Source organism: Anopheles coluzzii, chromosome 2 (genome assembly GCF_943734685.1).
Source record: "Anopheles coluzzii chromosome 2, AcolN3, whole genome shotgun sequence".
Taxonomy (NCBI): Eukaryota; Metazoa; Arthropoda; class Insecta; order Diptera; family Culicidae; genus Anopheles; species Anopheles coluzzii.
In genome coordinates this window covers 117,513,628-117,534,764 of record NC_064670.1, presented here as the reverse complement: position 1 = coordinate 117,534,764, position 21,137 = coordinate 117,513,628, and the positions used below count along the sequence as shown (strand labels likewise).

General features: G+C 45.1%; 3 protein-coding genes across 6 annotated transcripts in view; 1 reads left to right on the top strand and 2 right to left on the bottom strand.

The window, feature by feature from the left end:
• Positions 1–779: 779 nt before the first annotated feature.
• LOC120947596 (protein anon-37Cs-like) lies at positions 780–2,556 on the bottom strand. Its single transcript, XM_040363056.2, has 3 exons — positions 1,821–2,556; positions 1,171–1,742; positions 780–1,097 (listed from the first exon to the last, which is right to left on the bottom strand). The coding sequence occupies exons 1-3, from the start codon at positions 2,502–2,504 to the stop codon at positions 863–865; spliced, it is 1,491 nt and encodes a 496-aa protein (XP_040218990.2). The 5' UTR covers positions 2,505–2,556; the 3' UTR covers positions 780–862.
• Positions 2,557–2,868: 312 nt separating this feature from the next.
• Positions 2,869–5,330, bottom strand: LOC120947595 (spermine oxidase-like). The gene is made up of 3 exons (XM_040363054.2): positions 3,963–5,330; positions 3,318–3,892; positions 2,869–3,243 (listed from the first exon to the last, which is right to left on the bottom strand). Exons 1-3 carry the CDS (start codon positions 4,653–4,655, stop codon positions 3,000–3,002), a joined length of 1,512 nt encoding a protein of 503 aa, XP_040218988.2. The 5' UTR covers positions 4,656–5,330; the 3' UTR covers positions 2,869–2,999.
• Positions 5,331–9,005: 3,675 nt separating this feature from the next.
• LOC120952124 (sodium/potassium-transporting ATPase subunit beta-1-interacting protein) overlaps positions 9,006–21,137 on the top strand; it is a 56,037-nt gene continuing 43,905 nt past the window's right edge. For 2 of the 4 annotated variants that reach the window (XM_040371283.2, XM_049607452.1), the window contains exons 1-2: positions 9,017–9,130; positions 10,317–10,921. In XM_040371283.2, coding sequence (XP_040227217.1) covers positions 10,868–10,921 — 54 coding nt within the window. In that variant the 5' untranslated portion in view covers positions 9,017–9,130; positions 10,317–10,867. Of the gene's footprint in view, positions 9,131–10,316; positions 10,922–21,137 lie in introns of all 4 variants that reach the window. The other 2 variants (XM_040371281.2, XM_040371282.2) reach the window with 2 other exon arrangements.

Below are 21,137 nucleotides of genomic sequence, written 5' to 3'. Positions count from 1 at the left end.
TTTATCAGGCTAAAACTTCTACAAACAAGAAACACACCCACTTTTCCTTCTCTTATACTGTCTTTTGATATTCAATGCAAAACAACATCCATTATCACTCAATTACGTCAAAACAGTGCAAACGATTAAACTTAGGTTTTAGCGATTCAGTTGCTAACGTCTGGTACGGCGATTCGGCTCTATCTGTACCTGCACGCGGTTCAAGCTTTTGCGCTTAGAATTTTGTTTTGTGAATCGTTCGTTTCAGTCGTTCATGATAATAATCTAAATGTATAAATGGTGGTACAAGGGACATCATCAAAGGTATCCGTTGGGCCTAATGATCTATTCCTACATCATTGACAACCTTTTCTGAATGACTTAAACTAGCAATAGGTGATGATGCTTGATGTATTAAGATTGTTGCTGATCATTCCAATAGTAATGTTCATTGATAGTTCGTGGGTTGACTACAGGTAGTGCTGGTCTAAACATTTAATAATAGATTTCCTTTAGTACAACTAACGACAAGATTACAACAACATGTTCGAGTTTGTACTGAGAGCCATCGTCGGCGGTAATGATGTCCGTTCCATCCCACTGAATGTTGGGAACAAATTTCTCCAATATGATGAACCCACTTAATGGTACTGTTGGGCTTGTGCTGTTCGCTGTTTTCGGATAATCTCCATGTAGATTAAAAATATTACCTTTGTTGTAAAAAACCCCCTTTGTTCTGAATTCTCACTACTTCATGTGCTTGGTACGATGAATTCGGATTCGAGAGGCTCATGGAAAAGAGTACATGTTCTTTGCTGTTGGTGAATTTATTGGTATGCTAACTTCTTTTGCATTTCAGTTCGGCATCAACATCACTATCGTCTTAACTGTAGTAGTTAATCAAACGGTTGGCCTCACGGAATCCACTATCGATCGCACCATGAACGGTGGAATAGTGTACCGGATTCGTAGCTTCACCGGCAAACAGTAGCACGGGCTCGTTGGCTGCATTTCGTACCGGTGTTCCGAGCGCACGTGCGCCAGTATTCAAGTTCTCCGTCGTGATCGAGCGGCTCGAGTAAGAACCACGGAAAAGACGATCCGATGACCACTTGGATCTAGAAAAAGACAATAAGACAATATATAATTATTTGATCTTCAGTAAGTTTAGACGCAACTAGATCCTCTTACCTTAACAGACCCGTAATGTTGCCAAAGTCAAGGCCGTTGCCAAATATTTTCAACAGATGCAGTATGCCATTCCTAATTGTAGCATCATCCAAAGATTCAGCCCGCCGTCCCTCGGCACCATTCATCCAGGCCATCAGTACGTTCGGTTGGTTGTCGATACGGAAGAAGGTTGAAATCGCTTCGGCCCAGGCGTGGGGCGATTGGCGCAGTGCGGTAAGATCCGACTTGTACCAGAGGAGATGTACGGTGTTGGGGAAGTCCTCCGGAATGGGTGCATCGAACAGGAGGAATATCTTGTTTACCGTGCCAAAGTAGAGCCCGGTGATGGCTTGCTGGTTGACGGTAGGTAGTGCTGGCGAGAACATTGTGGCTGAGTTTTCCTTCAGAACACCCAAAGAAACAGTTACGATGACATGATCGGCTTCGTAGATAGTGCCATCTTGTGTCTTGACGATGACATCTCCTTCCGGCGATCCCTTCCACTGGATGTTGGATACGAACTTACCGTACTTCACAAGGCTGTTGATCGGCACTGGAGTAAGAGATGTATTGGTCGTACCTGGATAATTACCCTGTAAGTAAAATCAGGCAACAACGTATCTTAAATCTCCATCTATAGCCTAAGACAACCGAAAGACAAAAGACCCTACCGAAACAATGTCCAGAATGGCGGAGAATCCTTTCTTTCCATTCCACGCAATATCCTGGTTGCCGGCCGGCTCTACATAGCTGTCAGTTTCGCTCGCGGCCACCTCAAACCACGAGTCGTACGCTGTATAGCCACGCTCGTGGTTGTGATAGTACACGAGGAACTGCTCCGCAAGATCCCGGCTAATATCGCTGTACGCGGATGTTGCCAAAGTTTGCCAGTACTTTTGTGTGAAGAAGTCACCCAAGCTCCCAGCGAACGAGTCGCGCTGATCCGACTCGATGATTCCTTCCGCCATGGTTTGCAAACGGTCTGCCACAGCTTCCGGCACCCTAGCACCACTAGAACGGATCAGAACGGCATCTTCATCCGCAATGATGGATGACTTGAGCAGTCCCGGATATACCGATGCCAACTGGTATACCACATTGCCGACCTCACCGTGGCACCATTGGGCACCCAATTCCACAATACCAGGACCGAACGGTGCAGTGTAAATACGTCCACCGAAGCGTTGCGATGCTTCCAGAATGACAATATTACGGAAGCCACGTTGATAGAGGCGGCTAGCGGCGGCAACACCGGCAGCACCAGCACCAACAATGATTATGCGAGGATTTTCCGCTCCATTTACCACAACGGCAATGAAGGACAGTAATCCCAGCAACGACGTAGACCACTTCATGTTGAATGGGACGCGAGATACACAGCGAAGTTCTCGCCCACAAGACAACAACCACTGTAAACAACACAAGACACTGTTTGAGGTGCGTTGCGTATTGAAGCTAATACGCAAGTGATCTTCAACAACACTCGGTTGTCTTTATTTAAAGGTTTCGCCGTGAAGTACGCGTATTGTTCGTTTGTAATAGACTCATTATGGTAATGTTTTATTTGATACACAGCTTCTTCAAACACGAAACACACCCATATTTTTTATAGACATTTATTGTCATCTGATAGTCAATGTAAAACAACAACCATTTTCACACAATTGCGTCAAAACGGTTAATGATCAAGTGATAAATTTTAGTTTACAATTCAGTTGCTAAAATAACTTCACGTAGTATAAGTAGATAGTTTTATTCATTGAAACGATAGTTTATCTTGTCGGTTGAAAGTGATCTAGATGTAATTGATCAATTCAGATTAAAACCACATACTTGTAAATGAGAGCTCTTCAATTGCTTCCGTTGTATATATCGAATACACGATCTGCTTCGCGAAAACCACTCTCTATTGCCCCGTGAACCGTGGAAAAGTGGAAACGATTTGTCGCTTCTCCGGCAAACATCACCACCGGGGTTCCATCCTTGTTTGCCAAATAGGAGCCAAGATATTGCGCACCAGTGCCTAACGTTTCGGTCAATGTTGATCGACTAGAGTAAGATCCGCGGAAGAGTCGATCGGATGACCATTTTGATCTGTGGAAAAAGAAGCATGTTCATTTTTGTAGTGTGATGAGAATCTTTTTGGGGGAAGTTTAATGCACACTTACCTGATTATGCTTTGCACATGACTAAAGTTGAGCTTCGGTAAGAAAATTTCCAGCAGATGTGCTAAACCTTCCTGGACGACTTCATCCGGCAGCAGTTCCGCTTGTCGTCCCTCGATTCCATTTAACCAAGCACCCAGCACGTTCGGCTGATGATCTACGCGGAAAAAGGCTGCCACCGCTTCAGCCCATGCGTACTTGGAACGCCTTAAGGCATCGAGATCGGGTTTGTGCCAAAGAAGAAATACGCTGTTGGCCATTCCTTCTGGGAGAGGGGCATTGTACAGGGTGAATATTTTGTTGACCGTTCCAAAATTAAGTCCCTCGATGGCCTGCTGATTGACGGTGGGTAGTGCCGGCGTGAACATTGTGGCTGAGTTTTCCTTTAGAACACCCAACGACACGGTCACAACAACATGGTCGGCTTTGTACTGAGAGCCATCTTCGGTGGTAATGAGGACGTTATTTGTATGCACTCCATCCCACTGTATGTTGGAAACATATTTTCCAAATACAATGAGCTCACTTAATGGCACTTTTGTTGGATTTGTGCTGTTTGCTGCTGCCGGGTAATTTCCCTATCAATTGAAAAGAACAATAAGCGTTTGAAATATGAACTTTTGATCTCTTTTGATAGTGATACATTACCGACACAATATCAAGTATGGTGGAGTATCCTGTTCTGCTGTTCCATGCGAGCGCCTGATTGCCTTCCGTTTCCTGATAGCTGTCCGTTTCGTTCGCAGCTACATCGTACCAGGAATCGTATGCTGAGTCCCCTCGCCCTCTGTTGTGGAAGTACACCAGGAACTGTTCCGCCAATTCGTGGCTCACATCGCTAAAGCCAGCATCTGTTTGCAATCGCTGCCAGTATGTTTCGGTGAAGAAGTCACCCAGACTGCCCGCGTACGACATGCGGTCTTCCGACTCGCTGATCTGCTCGGCCAGTGATGATACTTTTTCGACAAGTTCGTCATCGATTCGCACACCATTCGACTGTATCAGCGCAGCGTCCTCGACGATGATGGAAGCTTTGAGCAGGTCGGGATAAGCGGATGCCAGCTCGTACACGACATTACCCTTCTCTCCGTGGCACCACTGGGCGCCGAGCTCTACGATTCCAGCACCGAATGGAGTCGTACGGATGCGGCCACCAACACGCTGGGATGCTTCCAGTATTGTGACGTTCGTTATTCCACCTTGATGGAGGCGGCTGGCAGTTGCGAGACCTGCCGCGCCGGCACCAATTACTACCACTCGTGGATTCTTCGCACCATTAACTAAGCTAATAGTTGTCAGCAAACACACGATGAAACGGCGGAATTTTGGATGGTACTTCATTATGAAGTGGGACTTTTTTTGGTGCTCTTTTCGGGCTGGTTGTGGTCGGTGGGTCAGATAAGCAATGTCAAGGGCGAAGTATTGCCAGTTTTTCACTAATGAGTTGTACAATGAGTTGTAGAATAAGTACAGTTGTTTTTTCTACACGTGTTTTGCTTTATACTTTATACTTATTCTAATTGTTCTCATTTAGGACTTTTAGGAATATAGAAATCTATTTTGTCACTCGAATCCGTTCCAAACAACAGCAAAAACACCTAAACACACAGATTAGATGAGATTCACCCTGCTGAGGATCATCTTCTACGAGCGACTGATCGTGCTGATTAAAATGATGTTCTGCTAGAAGTTGCGAACGGCACATGATTAACCAGTATGTACAGGGTTATTGGAAGATAGAAGACGCGCTCGGATTAAAACATTATTTTGCCATAGAACCGCTCTTCTATCGCACCGGCTCCAATTTTGTTGCTCAAATTGAGCAATTAAGCTAACGGTCCAAATCGGCGGTTTGAATTTGAATTTCTTGTGATGACTGAACTTGTCGGATGTTTCAATATTCAGGTTTCGATAGATTAAACATTGCCTAATAGCAATACAGGACTTTGGATTTACCGTCATCCAATCAACAAGTGGTTGCGTGCTCTAGTGTCCGCGCAAAATTAGAAAACTGAGCAAATGCTTAAATGTGAAGGGTCGGTAATATCTTTTACCAGTACAATACTACTAAATCTGTTCTTTTAATGTTTGATTTAAATGAATCATTACTTTCGTTACAATATTTACAAAAAATCATTTCAAAATCACACTACAATTTTGTATCATACTGAGCAATTGCTCACTTCGTATCAAAGCACAGCCTCAGATTCATTCTTTCCCCAGCCACAAAATCGGGTTTTCGCCGCGATTTTCGACCAAGCGAAAATAAAAATTATGCCATTTGTATGGGGCGAACACACACACACGAATTATGGTTGTTGATTATGGGTGGGAAGATTATGGTTATGACTACTGTTTCACTCTCGCTCACAAACGATGATTTCCCGTCGCATTCTCTCCATGTTATCGATTCAACGGTATGGTTGTTGCTGCTCTTTCTCACACATGAGGGAGTTTTCTTTGTCCTTGTTTTTCACATGTGTGGCTTTGGCATTGGCTGCGAACGATCATCTTCCTCACGATCTTTTAGTTAGTTAAAGGGAAATTGTTAGAAGCAATGGCTCTGGCACACCAAATGCTATACAAATTCGTGCACGTTGATGTGCCACACTGTACGGAAAGCGGTTTGTGACTAGCACAACCACAAACACAGTATATTTGGGACACATTTTGGTATACTTTTTCTGCGGTCGAGCAACAATTAAATGCCGCATATTGTATACCCTTTAAACCAAACGGCAATCTGCTGCAATCTTTTAATCGTCACTCTGACGCTCTCTTCGACCAGCGCCCCGACTCATTGAACGCATGCTGTGATTAGACCGGTTCCTACGAGGCCAGACGAGATCGATTCTCATCCGAACCATTCTCCAGGTATCAAGAGCCGACTATCCGATAACGTGGTTTTAGTAAGGTAAAGAAGCCGTTACAGCCCGGTCCACAGTATTACTCGTTACGTCAAAGAAGAAGAAAATTTGTACGGGAAGATGTGGGCTTGAGTTGCTGCGCTCGGCCTCAGCATGTGGGGGATGCAAGATCATCTGTACAACAAAGAAAGTAGAGAGATGGTACTGCATCGTTTACGGATGGTTCCGACAGAGAAGGATTACGCTGGATCCTTTCCTCGGGGCCCCACGCGGGCGCTTAGTTTGGTTTGGCCTCTGGTTAATCCGCCCCTGCCCGCACCTCACTATTGTTTGCCTGAAGGCTTACAGCAAATACGGTTTACATTTGTTATTCTAAACTATGCTAGCATTATTGAACAGCAATACGAAAGAAAAGGGATGGGAAGGAAAGAAGGAGAAAGGGAGTAAATAAATGGGGAGCTAACAAGAGCGGAAGGAAGCGGAGGAGTTGGAAGGGTGATAGTCGAAGAGGTGAGATGAGAAGATGAAAGCGGGGATTGCGTGTAGTAGCGTTTACTGTTCCGAAGCGACGATGGGTTCTAAACAATGGGGGACGAGAGCGAAGCGAACTGCAGGGAGCATACAGGAACGGGGAGGATATACAGGAAGGGAACAACATGCATTTTTTGAAAATCGATGTTCTTCCTTCTGTATTGTCCACATTGTCCACAACAATCTTATGAGCTGCGGATCGTACAAAGCTTCTTCATCTTTTTCTTATTTGACGCAGTAACCATTGCTTTTCTGTCTGCCTCAACCACTCCTTTCTTCTTCTTGGCGCAACGACCTACGCGGTCATGCCGGATAGTTAACCGTTGCTACGATAGACGGTCCATACGAGGCTTGAACTCATGGCGAGCATGTTGCTAAGTCGAGCGAGTTGACGTGACCTGTTACTAATTGGTTTACCCCTAGCGAGATAGGCAGTCCTGGGCCAATAGGATCAAACGGGGCTTGAACGCAGGACGGTCACGTTGTTGTGTTGTGTTCGGGTAGCACGACAACGAGGGGCAGCCAAATCCAGCCAAACCATCCATAAAATGCGGGGACGCGTGGGGCAGCTTTGCGCGTGAAAGGTCCGGCTGCATCACCGGCATTTGAGGCTCCCGGGGGCCGGTCGCCACAGCCAATCCCCGAGCGCAGCCGCAGCGTTATCGACTATGCATGCAGCATAAACGCCACTTACGCATCCTACGTCAATCGCCAGGACAACGACGGGCTAGAACACAACTTTCTATGCCATCCTCCAGGCAGCGACATGGCCGCGCAGCACCATCCGCAACGATGATGCGTCTCTAAAAAAGGCGAGAGAAGGAGCAAGCCAGGCAACGCGAGCGATGCATGCGTCAGCCATGCCGGGGCGGGTCGCTCCTCAATAACAGTATCGAGCGAGAGGCGGGGGAGACGTTCCTTTTTCTCTTCCGAACAGTAGACCCCGGTAATTAGAATTAAAAGGGTACACTATGGTGGGTAAATCCTAACCTTATATGCGGTCGGATGGAGAGAGGGAGGGAGGGAGGGGTGGGAGAAGATTGGAGGGTTTGTAAATTATTAAAGAAAAAAATAATGGAAAGACAATATGTGTTCAATGATATCCCTCATTTTAATATTTGACCTTCCGTTGACTTTAACTAAGCATTGGTTGGCTTAACATGGGCGGTCTAGTGCATTGAATGATCTTTTGTTTGAATTGTTTTTTTTGCACAAGCGCAACTAACTGCACTAACAAATAACATAAAACCAGTACGAAGCATGCATTCAATCGATCCGGCAAATAGCTCGAACGGTAAATCGATTCCATCCACACGACAACTTGCGCGTTGATCAAATCCAGATTCGAACGACGGCGCTCTAGCCAACGCGCAATGCATCAGCGGCCAAAAAAACGGGAAGGAAAAAAACAATAACCCCAAGTCAAGCGCGCTCACACAAGGTCAAGCATTCGCCAATAACTGCTGGGAAAACGAAGGAGGTGGGGAAGGACGTCACTGAAAACGCGTATGATCTGGTAGAACGGATAAAGAAGACAGCAGATAAGCGATATCACTCCCACCACCATCATATGAACAGCTGGTGTGATCGCAACTACCGACCAGGAAGGAGTAAGGGGGAGAACAAGATTCATTTTTTTCTTGCCATCCATAAAAATTATTTTTTGTGGCTCCTATTCGATACAACAACCCTGGGAAATTCGCCACAATTTTGGCCATAAAACCCGTCTAAAAAAATTCGCTTGGTCGAGTAACCTCTTAAACCGGACGTCGAGTGGACGTCGGGTGGACGTCCACACGACGTCCACACGACGTCGGAAATCTTCAATTTTGCGGCTAGGGTTCTTTCTACTAGTCGGATCGGTGCAGGAAAGAAAGAGCACGATCTTGCTCAAGCAACGAAACGAGAAGCAAGAACAACATCGCAGATTTGAGCTAGTGTGGGTGAGAAGTATTTAGTGCGAGAGCGTGCTTTGCACACTGAGCGCAACGGTGAGAGCGCGTTGGACAAAATGAATAGTGGGTATTGGTCGCTGTGAAATAATCAAGACGTTTTAAATCATCTTATTTTTCGCTAGTAGAAACCCATGTTTATCTATTCATTTATACATGAAGACTGTTTATGAAGACTGAAATTAATACTCCTAAGACACTAAAACACTAAAAGATTGCATGTTTTATCCTGCTAACATTTGCGTAAACTCCCACTGTGCATGTTCAATTCTCTCTCTCTCTGTCTTTGTCAAAAATACTCTCGCTCTAGCGCTAAACCGTCGCTCTCTTCGGTTGGTGTGAGAGATCAGCACACAAAAAATTTAAATCTACTTCCAACAGCCAACGCGTACGGACGCGCCGTGTGTGTGCGCGTTTCTTGTGTCGGACCGGTGCGAGTGACGGTTTGCCTTTCACGTATTTTCCGGTATGTGTACCCATACACGTGTTGGTTTGAAGTGGTACAGCGGAATAGCTTGATCATTTTTAAGCCACTGTTTAGTATTTAAAAAAATAACTAAGATGCGTTTCAAAGTGGTCGTTCCTTAAGTGCGAATGTAAAGGAGAGAGAAAGAGAAAGAGTGCGAGCTATTTCACAAAGGATCACACAAGTTCAGAATCGTTTAAATTTGTAGTGCATGTGATTTTTTGAAAAGCCCAACTTCAAGAATACATTCAAACAGTGCCAGTGTGCAGTTTTTAAATGTTCAAACACATTCTTCCAGTACGCGTGCGACCGTTCTAGGAACCGTTTGTATACGAGCTCCACACACACCTGAAGCTTAAGCCGGACGCTGTGGCTCCGCTTTAGGCGAGACGCGTGTGAGTGAGCTTAAGCGTGTGTTTTGTCTCGTTTCCGCAAGCAAAACGGCCAATCGATTTTACCTTCTTTTTTGTGCTGTGCGGTTAAACGTGTCACACTCTCTCGCCTTCTGCGACCCTTTCTCGTTCTATCTCGTTCGCTTTCCGCTCACTTGTCCGTTGTGTGGGGAATTGTTGTTTTTTTCTTCTTCTTTCGATCACGTTAAACCTCGATCGTAGTGTGCGTACGTAAATACCGTTCCCTGCGCTTGTGTGCGTATGTGTGTGTGTTAGTGGGGGTGAGCTTTCGTGTTGCGTTTATTTTGTTGTTCGCCCGTGTGTTTCGAGGCTTTATTTCGTAAAGGGAAACAAAAGAAAAAGGGTCCTGTTCTGTTTTTTTTTTATTAAAACACCGAAAAAAAGAATACAAAACGTCCCCGCCACTTGTCGAAAACGTCGGAATGTGTGTGTCGTTTTTATGCGGTCTTACATAGAGGGGGAGGCACGCAGGTGATTCTTTGAAAAAGTGCACAAAGTGCAAAGTGTGCGTGCAAAGTGCGTGAACGAGCGAGTTTTGTTTTCTTTTTCTCTCCTCTTCTCTGTCGCCAGCTTCTTTTTTTTTCTTTTCATTTTCTTTTTGCAAATGCAACCTTTTGCTGCATGCAGCAATGCACCGCACTCTTGGGTAAAAATGCGAGTGTGTGGTTTGCGGCAGTGAATCGGTGTGTGAGTGTGGTAGTATGTCTCGCTCCGTCTCTATCGTTCTTTCTTTTCGTTTCATTTCCTTCCTCCTGTGTGTCGTCCTCCCTTAGTTAAAAGTGATGGTAATTTTAGCAACGAATGCACCAACCGCAAAACAGTCCGATCGATCGCTGGCGTGAAATGCCATTTGGCTCGATTGGCGCCATCCGTGTAGCAAAAGTGTTCGTGTGTGCCGGTGTGTGTGTGTGTGTGTCTGTTTGTGTGCTGTTGGGAGCGACAGGGTGGTGGTGGTGGTTAGGTAAATGATCGCCGTGTTGTGCAACGGGTACACCCGGTTGTTGTGCGGAGGAGCTACCACGCCGAAGGAGGAAGCCGGCGAAGCTGCCCAGTGATTCATGCGTGTTAGTGCACCCCAGCGACACGACAGCACACGACTAGAGATCACCACAAGAGTAGTCCTGGTCTGGTGGTGATTCATATTCAAAGGAGGCTTACGGAAAAGAAAAGGCACCCCACTCAAAGGGGAGGAACCACAGCCGCCGCCATCTCTCCTGTGGTCGAAAACGCCCTTTCAACAACGTCGCGACGTTCGAGCTCAAGAAGGGCCAATCCGGAAGTGTTTGGATTTGAATCGGCTTAGTGCGGTGCAAACTACTATGACATGGGATCGTGCACGAGACGACACTTCCTGTTGTCAATATGCGTCCTGCAGATGGTGAGTAATGTCCGAGTTTTAAGTCCCCAGTTGACATTCAAGTGAATTACTAAGTGGCTATACTTGTACATGACAAAGACGGGAGTTGCACCAAAGATCCTTGAATGTCATCAGGCAATTCTGAGCACGCGTCTGGTAACTTCATTAAAATGCTACAAATCATACGTTAGTCACACTAAAACTCCGAGTTGAATAGAGTTTACTTCAAGATCCATTAGGAAGACAAGATCCCCTGAGTGTCAATATATCAAACCCCTGAGAAAAAGATCAAATTGATGGAGTTCAACTGGATATTACTGGAACACCATGGATATGTTGACAATCACTACTCTCTGTATGTTGAACCATGTTTGATGTTGATCTTTAACATGAGGCTTTAATTATCTGTTTTTTTTTTCACATTTCTCAAACCGAGTAGGACCTCAACAAGATTAGTACCTAGATGGGGTAGCTATTCCTGACTGGAACTACCAGTGTTGATATCTAAGTCTCGGATATGTGGTCCTTGCCGATGACTCATTGAGACTATAAAGATAATCAAAGAGACATTTAGTGCTTTGAAGAAATCTTTGAGGGGTTTGCGGAAATAATCTTGGCAAAATTGTGAGAATTCTATGAGAATCTAATATCATCACAACAACATCAATCTATGTGACAGTCATCACCCCAGTATGATGTCTACAGGTAGGATTCCTTGCGTCGTCTTCTTTATGGATTGGAAGGGGTCATTGATACGATCTTGAGAGTCGATCTTGCTAGGGTTTCAAAATTTCACAGAGATCCTACAAGGCTTATATGTATCATTGAAAAACAGCGGAAACATCATTGAATATTATATGAGGAAACAGTTTTCATCAGAAGAATTTATTGCTTTTGTATATTTGCCGATCTTGTGGTACAGTCGTCAACTCGTACGACTTAACAACATGCCCATCATGGGTTCAAGCCCCGAATAGACCGTGCCCCCATACGTAGGACTGACTATCCTGCTATGGTAACAATAAGTCACTGAAAGCCAAGCACACTTCACTAGTGGGTACAGGCAGGCCTTGACCGACAACTGTTGTTGTGCCAAAGAAGAAGAATAATATTTGCACCTGGAAACGTCCCAGTAATGCCTTGCTTGTTAAGAAGATGTGATGTTTCACTGAATTGTTTAATATTCTGGATGTTAAGTTTGTAGAATTGATTTCATGTTTGACAATTTATGTCAAACACTGTTGGTAGTTTGGGGGTTTGTTTAATCTGAATCTTCGGATCTCATTATACATCCTACAAGCATCAGAATCGACACCTATGATCTAAATGAGGTTTTAATAGCTTTCGTACATGAATAGGATACTAAAACAACTAAAAAGAACTTAACTAATGCATTGCTTTCGTGGCCATCAACGAAATGGTAGTGTTGCCACTATCGAAAATCTTTTGCGTGAAGTACTTAAAGCTCGCTTCTTGCTGGAAATCATCAATATTCTCTTGGTAAACCACATTGGCGTGTTCGCGTCTTTCCCCCGACTGTGCCAGCAACCGCCTTAGAACCTAATCCAATTTTATAGCTGGAACGATATTTTTAACGCTTCTGCCGCCGTTCTGCGAGGCCAACCGGTTCCCTAAACACACCGGAAGCCATCCGCCATCCGGGGCTTTCGTCACTGCGGCTCGATCACGCCGCACCACCAATTCTGAGCGACGACGGTGGCGCGACACTTGACGAGGTTAAAACACTCATTTCCTGTCGCGATTCTCGATCTTCTTCTGGCTGGTGGGAAAATTGCACCCTTCCCCTGGCCCCTCGGTAGCAGCGTCCCCGTCGTTGTGTAGTGTGCCCGTGGTAGTTCGACTGCTTTAAGCATTATCGGTATGAGGCGACGGCGGCGGCGGCGGCGGCGACATCGGCACTAATAGGCAGCACAGGCTTTTTGAGCTCTCTCTGGCACGTCAACCGTCAACTGTCGGGGGACGGAGAAGAAAATGCAACCACAACAAATGCGCACGGACACACACCGCGGGACCAAGACATTCCAAACCAACGGCTCAAGGATTTGCGGGCCTCGGCGGTCTTCTTGCTGCTTGAGAGGCTTCCTTTTGTCGATGCAACAACCACTTCGAATGCGGTGTTTTGAGGGGAGGGGAGTCCGGTACGTCTGCCGGTCGGGTGGAAATAAGCAAAAGATATTTATTTACATCCTGTCAACGGTCGGCGGCGGGTCACGAATCGCTTCGTGCACCACCAGTTCAATACAAATATCAAAATAACGGGCTAAAGCTGCTCAAAATAGCGCAAAAACTGTCTGCCTCTTACCCCGGTCCCGGTCGGTCCTTTACCCTTTTATGAGCAATTCTCATCGTTTTGTCGAGTTCTTCAAGCGATCCATTCGCGGAGGGAGCTATTCTTCTTTTCCCTTCGTTGCTGCACGGCTTTTTCACAGTTTTGCGCGTGTGTTTCATGCTCCTTATGCTTTATGCTGCGGCTTTCATTAAAATTCATTCATTTGCCTTTTCGGTGCGGCTTGGCTGTGGTGGTGGTGGTGGTACGCCTCTGTTGCCCGTCTTTTGCCGTTTTGCTTCGCGCTTGCTTCTCATCTTTCGCTCTCGGGAGATTCTATTTTATGCTTTTTCACATTCAGCATCTCGTGTTTTTAACCCTGCGTTGCTTACTTCGTTCCGTTGCGGCTTGGCCCGGGGTCGTCCACTTTGTTTTATTTTCCTACCGACTCGCTCCACGTTGCCAATCGGTCGGCAGCCCAAAGGTTCGGTAGCATCCGTTGTTGTTTTGTTGCTTTCGATTATGTCCCATGCTAAACATGCTCTGTTGTGCGTTGTGTTTATGCTGCTGCTGCCCGTTGTGGAAGAGTCCAAGCGCAGCCCAAGCGTAACGTGCGGCATGTGTTGGTGTAAGCTGCCGCGGCATACATTGTACACACTGCTGCTGCTGCTGCTGCTGCGAAGGCCTATTTGTTTTCCAAGGGAGCTTCTTCAAATTTTTTTTGCCCTCCGCTTTGTGTACTGCTGTGGAACTCAATCTCCCAAAGGAAATGCATTCCACGTCACGTTGTGTTTGGACGATGGAATGAAAATAAATAAAACAAAAAGCCCAAGCATCATTTATCTGTCCGCTTCGCGTGAAATAATCTTTAAGCGAATGTGGTGCGGCGGCATGGGGCTCCGGTCTCGGTTTTGGTCTGATTAGTTTTTCCCATGGATTGAGCGCCCGGTTGGTCGGGAAACTTTTTGCGCGACGGAAGAGCTAAAGTGCGGCTTGGATGTTTTTTTTTTGTTTCCATTTTAACGCACGCTGCAAACACGTGCATCCGTTTAGTAAATCAGGAAAATAAATCCTTATTCAGTTTCACATTACAAGGCTTCACATGAAGGCTTCACTGGTTTAAACATAACATTGGAATTACGAAGAACCATTCTTCTGGAGCTGTAAATTCTTGTAAAGAAGACTGATACATTGATTTGAGTTTTTTAGTTGATTTCTTTGGTTGAGATGTAGTATGTGAAGCAATTTTGAACACAATGCTTTCTGTACAACCATTTATGATACTAATACAGGGTTTGCCAGGCGTTCTCATAGTTGTGGGACACTTCCTTGACTCTATCTTATGGGAAGTGAACTTCATATGATGGAAATTGGGCTATACTGCACCCTTTTATAGCAGGCGCCTTGGAAATTCCTCTTGGATTTGTCCAACAAAGATGCTATAGAGTCCAATTCTCTTTACATTAAGTTCATTTCACGTAAGAAGGAATCAATTAAGTGTCCCACAGCTATGAGAACTCCTGGGAAACCCTGCAAATCGAGGTCCAAGTTTTCTGCAATTCGCAAAACTTTCGCCTTGCAGAATAATTCGAATGCTTCAGACAGTGTGGTGTACCCTTTTTTTAAGAGTCCCCCGTCTAATTCACCGGTTGTTGCACCGGAATGTTGTGTCTGCACACTGCAGCATGGCTGGTGGCTCCGTTGCTACGGTGCAACGGTGCAATTTTGCAACGCGGTGCGCTAGTTCGATGCGTTTCCGCTTCCTGCCGGCTGTGTGTGATCGTCGTGCTTTATCCGGCAGCCGGGCGCCGGTTGTCTGGCTGGCACGGCAACGACCCAACTTTGCGCCGATGCCAAGATAAGTGAAATTGAACGAGCGCTTTTTCTGCTGGCGCTCCCGGATCTCCGACTAGGTTGGGTGAACTGGATGCGTTGAAACGGCAGTGTGGATGGGTTTAATTTACGGTTGGGACTAGATAACGTCTCGGAGAGGAGAGCTTTTTTAGTTGTTGAGGAAATGGAGTAGAATTGTTACTTGTCTAATGCGGTGACATCTGCCTGTTTGGCAATTTCATGTAATTGACATTTACTCAGTAGGAGCTTGAAAGAATCAGAGCACATGCAGCAATTTAGTTGTGACATTGCACAAAACAATCTAACTAATTTATATCAAACTCCATGTATTTCAACAGTTTAAACGAACAGACTGCAACATCCAAATCCAAATGTCCCAATAACATAGTTACAATCGCTCCTTTTCGGCAAAGCCGCCTGATACGATGCCGATAAGGCAATCTAGATAGTGCCTCGGTTAACGCCCCATCGAAAATCACTTGGAATGATGTTAGCAATTTGCTAAAGCTGGCAGCACACTCAACATTTGCTATGCTCTACTATGCTTCCCCCATACCTCAGGTGTTGGGCTACGCAATGCTTTCCAAATGTGTTATCTTACTGACCTGGTTCCGATTTTCGGGACGGAGGTTTGAAGCTCATCAAACAAACGATCGCGGCATGATCGAGCTCTACGGTGTACCTCGAGCGGGCTGTGGGGCTAATTTCTGTTCCGTTTTCTTCCGTATTTACACACCGAGGTCACACCGAAAAAGAGGGGCTTGAACTACGCTAGATTCGATTCTACTGTCCGTCCTCAATCTCACAAACAAGGTGTGTAGTTTGTGATTGAGGGGAAACACAGCAGTTGCTGTAAGTTTGTTTTTCCGGCTGTATACGCTGTATCTGTCTCGTGAACCCGTTTTATGGCTGGCAAAGATGGGACAGGGTGAAACGGAGGGTGCGGGAGGGGTTTCTAATCGCTATTCCCCAGCCTCAAGGTTGCGCACACCCGTTCAGGGCTATGTGTCGTACAGCATAAATCAAAGGCATTGTGTTCAAGCTTGTTCGTTGGTTGGGTGCGCTGGTAGGCACGCGTAGGCGTGCATTGGACCGGCGGTGTGTGTGCGTATGTTCAATCGGTCGATATGTAAATGTGAATTGAACTGGAACTCCCGTGTTCGAGGATCGGGCATCCCACGTGGTGGTAGGATCCCATCGGGCTATGGCGTTGGCGGCGGCGTTGATGTTGTGTCTTAATTGGTGGAACAGTAACGCCATGTTTTGTTGCACCATGGCACAGCCACCCGGTGGCTGTGGGAAATGGGAGCATTTCGTTTAGGTAACATTTTAGCTCGTCGCCTGTTAAGTTATGGATGAAGTAATGGCATGTTAGATTGTGTGAACGATTTTGTGTTTAATTGTCCCTAATATTCTTGAATAAGACCTACATCCGTAAAGTGAGGGCTGTTCGTTTTTTTTTATTGTTGTCAACTTAACTTTATTATTTCATGGAATTTGTATTTCAATTACTTGATCTAGAACTATTTATGCGATGAAAAGGTCTTCTGGTCGTCTTATGTTTACATTCGTTGACTGAAACTGTGACAATGGATGCGCTATTAAAAACTTGTACATTGATACAGCACAGGATCTTTTAATGATTTGCTCTAGAGAGTTTTGATAGCCACATCAGACATGTGTATAAGTCCATGGACTGTAGTTTTAACGGAATTAGATGTGCTTCTTAAAAAAATGTGGACTGAAATACAAAATGTGGAGATCTGATTGTGGATTTAAGCATCAGCAATTAATTTTGACGTCTGACTTAAGTCTAGATCCTGGAGATACTTTTGTTACCGCACTTTATATTGGGGTCTTAGAAAGTACTGATATAGGAGGTCTCAGAAATGACTATGGAGTTTTGATTAAGAATTGTGATCTTGGAAACTAGGTACACCCAGAAGCGCTATATGCCGACACTGAACTCCAATAGACATCCTGAATGGACTGTAATTTCCGACACATATTTGGATGCATTGAGAAGAGGAACCTCAAACCTATACTCTATGTCTTTTTACGAAATTGTACCACCAATTTGATAATTGTTTTTATGTTTCAGGTCTTTAAATTGAATTTGAGTCTTATTTACGACCAAATCAGTATATCCTTCTTCTTTGGCTCAACAACCGTTGTCGGTCAACGGCTGCCTGTACCAGAAGGGAAATCAGTTCTACGTATGGGGTGTTTGGTCCATTCGTGGCTTGATCCTCTGGCGGATATGTTGTTAAGTCGTACGAGTTAACGACTGCATCACGAGACCGGCCAAAACAGTATATATACAGTTAATATCCCACTGTCTACTATATTCCGACATCTGTACAACTTGTTTGTGTAACTCTGCCTCAACATTAGATACAATTATTTATAATACTTGATACAAATTCTCTATTACCACTAGGCGCTCTAATTTCGCAGTACAACAAATCGTTATCGATTGGAAACCTTAATTTTCTGTTTCGAAAGTAATAATTTTCAACCAATCAAACGTTAAATTATACCAACATTACCTACCCATCTGGATACGTCACTCGTCCGCTCGTTTGATTGGCGACTGGTTTTGATGATGAGAGACGCGCTTACCGTGACTGTAAAGTGGGGACGCCCGACGCGGAAATTGAATCCTTCACCCCGTCGAAAGGTGCATGGGAAACCCATTCAAGAGGGCAGTGAAGAAGAACAACAAGAAGAAAAAAAAACACAAACCAACACCTGCCCAAAAAGCATGAATCGTCTCGTCGGCCCACATCGAAAGTACGATAGATCGGGTTCGTTATCCGGCCTGCGCTCGCTCCCCCTACGGTCGTCCTGTGTTGTGTGTTTGTGATGTCGCGCTAACGAGCATATTTGAGCGCAGCACCAGGACACCAGGAGTTGTTCCCAACTCGTCACTCTAGACACCCTCTTCCCCACTCCCAACCGATACGCTCGGACGAGAAACAATAGATTTCCACTACCCTAGGCCCCCCGCGACACCATCGCTTGAATTGCGCTTTCACTTCACCAAACACTTTTGAGGCTCACCGGGGTGACACAAAGTGCGGCAAATTCGATGACATCTGTCTTCGACAGCCTGCCTGCCTGCGCCTGCCTGTATCATCACCACTAACACACCAGCCCGTTGGGTCTGCCCGTTTTGGGTGGGAGGAGAAGTTATTGTTTATGCGGGGTTGAATTTAAGCTTCTATTGAGTTGTTCTATCAACTCCAGGCCGGGGGAACGTTTTGCAAAAAGAAGACATGGTGGTTTTGTAGGGGACAACAGACGAGACATTAAACTTGCTTATGTTTGTGTTTTTGACGAGGTAAAACAAATTTCGTTTATTTTGCACCTTTCTCTTTAACGGCGCAAGGTGCGCGAATGTTCAAACAGTAAGGGATCATTTTTGTTTACTATTTCCACAAAAAAACAAGCCAACAATGTTGAGTAAAGGAGAGTTACCAAACTCCCTTAAATGTAATATTAGAAACTAAATTAATTGGCAACTCAAATAGTCTGAGGGACGTTTGAGCGTTCAAAATTGGGACATCACCTCGTTTCCTCGTTATACTTGCATTTCCGGTCCGTATGGTCCTGTCAGGAGTGAAGAGGATATTTTACTGACATGTTCTCCATCCATATCTATGACTGTGTGTTTGTGCCCTACAGTCAATATCGGTGAAGTGGATAGTTAACTGACAGTTTTTGCAGTCAGTGCTGCTGCTTTTTTGTTACGGTCGAGTGCATTTGTTGAATTTGATTAGACAAGTTTGAAAGGAAGCAAAAAAAGCGTTTATATCCCTAGTTTAGAAAGTGAGCTGCTGACATCATACAATCGCTAAACATTAAAATAACAAATTTATTACAAGCTCTTCGCTCGGGTAATATTTACAATTAACCAACATTCAACAACCCCGTGCCCATAAATTAGATCGATCGATTCCCCTCCTGAACCAGCTGCTGCTAGTAAATGGAAACAAAACCGTTCACAAAAAAAACAAAACAAAACAGATAAGATAAGATAAGCAACTGCTGTTCGTAAATGGAATCTTATTGGGTTTTTTGTCGTGCTGTGATGGTTTATTTCTGTGCTCTGCTGCTTCATGCGTGTTTGATTGTCGAAGAAGAAACCGTGCCTGTCACACCCACACACGATTGTCCCACGGAGCCTCCTTATGCGTTTCTTAGATTACGATTTCTAACCACTGCGCAAGCTGATAAAAAAGAAAAAAAAAACAATAGCACCATCCAAAAGCAATCAACTGTTGGAGGAGGTGTTAATGCGCCCGGACGACCGGTATATGTGTCAACAAAAATCGTTACCACCTGTGTCCGCAGATCGAGAACGCACGCACACGCACACACACGTAATCGAGCGTGTAAATTGTCTTTCGATCGTTTCGTTTGATTCGGTGTCGATGGGAGATAAAAATCGTGTTTCGTTTTCAATCGGCCGTTCGGGTCGTTCGGGTGGGAAATGTTTAAAACCCAATTCAGAATGTTCAACAGCAAACGGCGATTATTCTTTAACAATATCGCACTGTAACAGTAACTGATTGACTGATTCGTATTGTTGGATGAGTGGTACAGTTATTACGAAACAACCCTGGCTGACCCCTTCCTTCACAGCTGCTTCCTATCTCTAGAAGCGTTAGATAAACAAATCCCACCGTCCTCCTTCGCCACCTAGCTGCGCTGCAACTCAACACTCGTGTGTCACCGAAACCAAACAAACCGATTGTAACACAGCAGAGGCCAAGCCGTTGGTTAGGAGGCGTTGATGATATCATGTACCGAGAACAGTGCGATGACTGTCCGTGGCAACTCACCTTGTGACAGCGCACGTGTAAGAGATGTAATGCGCTCAGCGTGAGTTTTTTTTGTACTCTTTCCTGCCCCTTTCTCTACGCCTCTTGCCTCACTCTGCGACTAATCTTTTGCTGACTGGTTAGGATTTTCATTTTTAATATGTCTGCTTCTGCGAAAGCCTGCAGCAACGACGCGCGCTGCCTTAATTTGCGATATGACTTTGATGCTTCTTGTGTGTGTGTGTGTGTGTGTTTGTGCCGCTTTCTGCTGTGCTGATTAGATTCGTTGTTTTAGCACATTGTTGCTTACGGTGCTGATAAAATGCTGTGCAAATTGTGGGTGGTTGGGCTGCTTTTTGCGACCATTTCTTTATCACAACGCACAGCTGGACTGTATGTGATGATAGAGTAAATGTATTTTGCTGTTTTGTCTTTTTTTAACGTTATAAATAACCTAGAACAAAAATTATCAAACCATAATTGTGTGTAAGAAAAAAGTCAAGTGCACAATCTTTACTCCTATTGACTCTTGTTGTTCCGTTTGCTTCCCGCTCCGTCCTGAATCCGCTAATGAATAAAGCTCGTCGGTTTTGTGCTGAACCAGCACCACTTCGCCATTACTTTATCCTTAAACCAGACATGCTGCTGCTGATACAGCCGCTTTTCACAGGCCCGACGTTTTTTTTCCGTTCCAATATTTGATTTGTCGGCGGAGGAGGGAAAAACGCTCGTTTTGCTTCTGCTGCTGCTTCGACTTTCGACTCGCAATTGTGTTCCTCCTAGGCCTTTGACACGGGGGTACCTTCCACATTGGTGCCGCCATCACAATATGCTGCCGAGGCGAAGTTAAAACTCCAATACGTCATCATGTGTGTATGGCCCCCGGTATGCTCTCTATAAATTACGATCTAGATGGAATTTGCTGCGGAATCAATGGTTGCTCAATTCGTTTTTTTTAATGACTTACGACGAATCCATCCATCCATCCATCCAGTGGTGATGTGCGGTTCTCCCCTTATCATGTGCAACCCAGTTTGACTTGCATTTGAATGAAAGTTATCCTTGACGATGTGACAGCGCCCGGCGGTACCTTTACAGTCAGCTCAAGTGACTGACACTGTGGTGGTGTGGGGTGACACATTTCGTAATTTTTCAACCGAACGTAATCTCAATCTGTGGTCGATTAGATTGAAATAATTAATGAGAATTTTCATTCTCTCTTTCCCTTGCGGAAGTTTTTGGCGGTAGTCTGTGATGTGTGGGACGGATG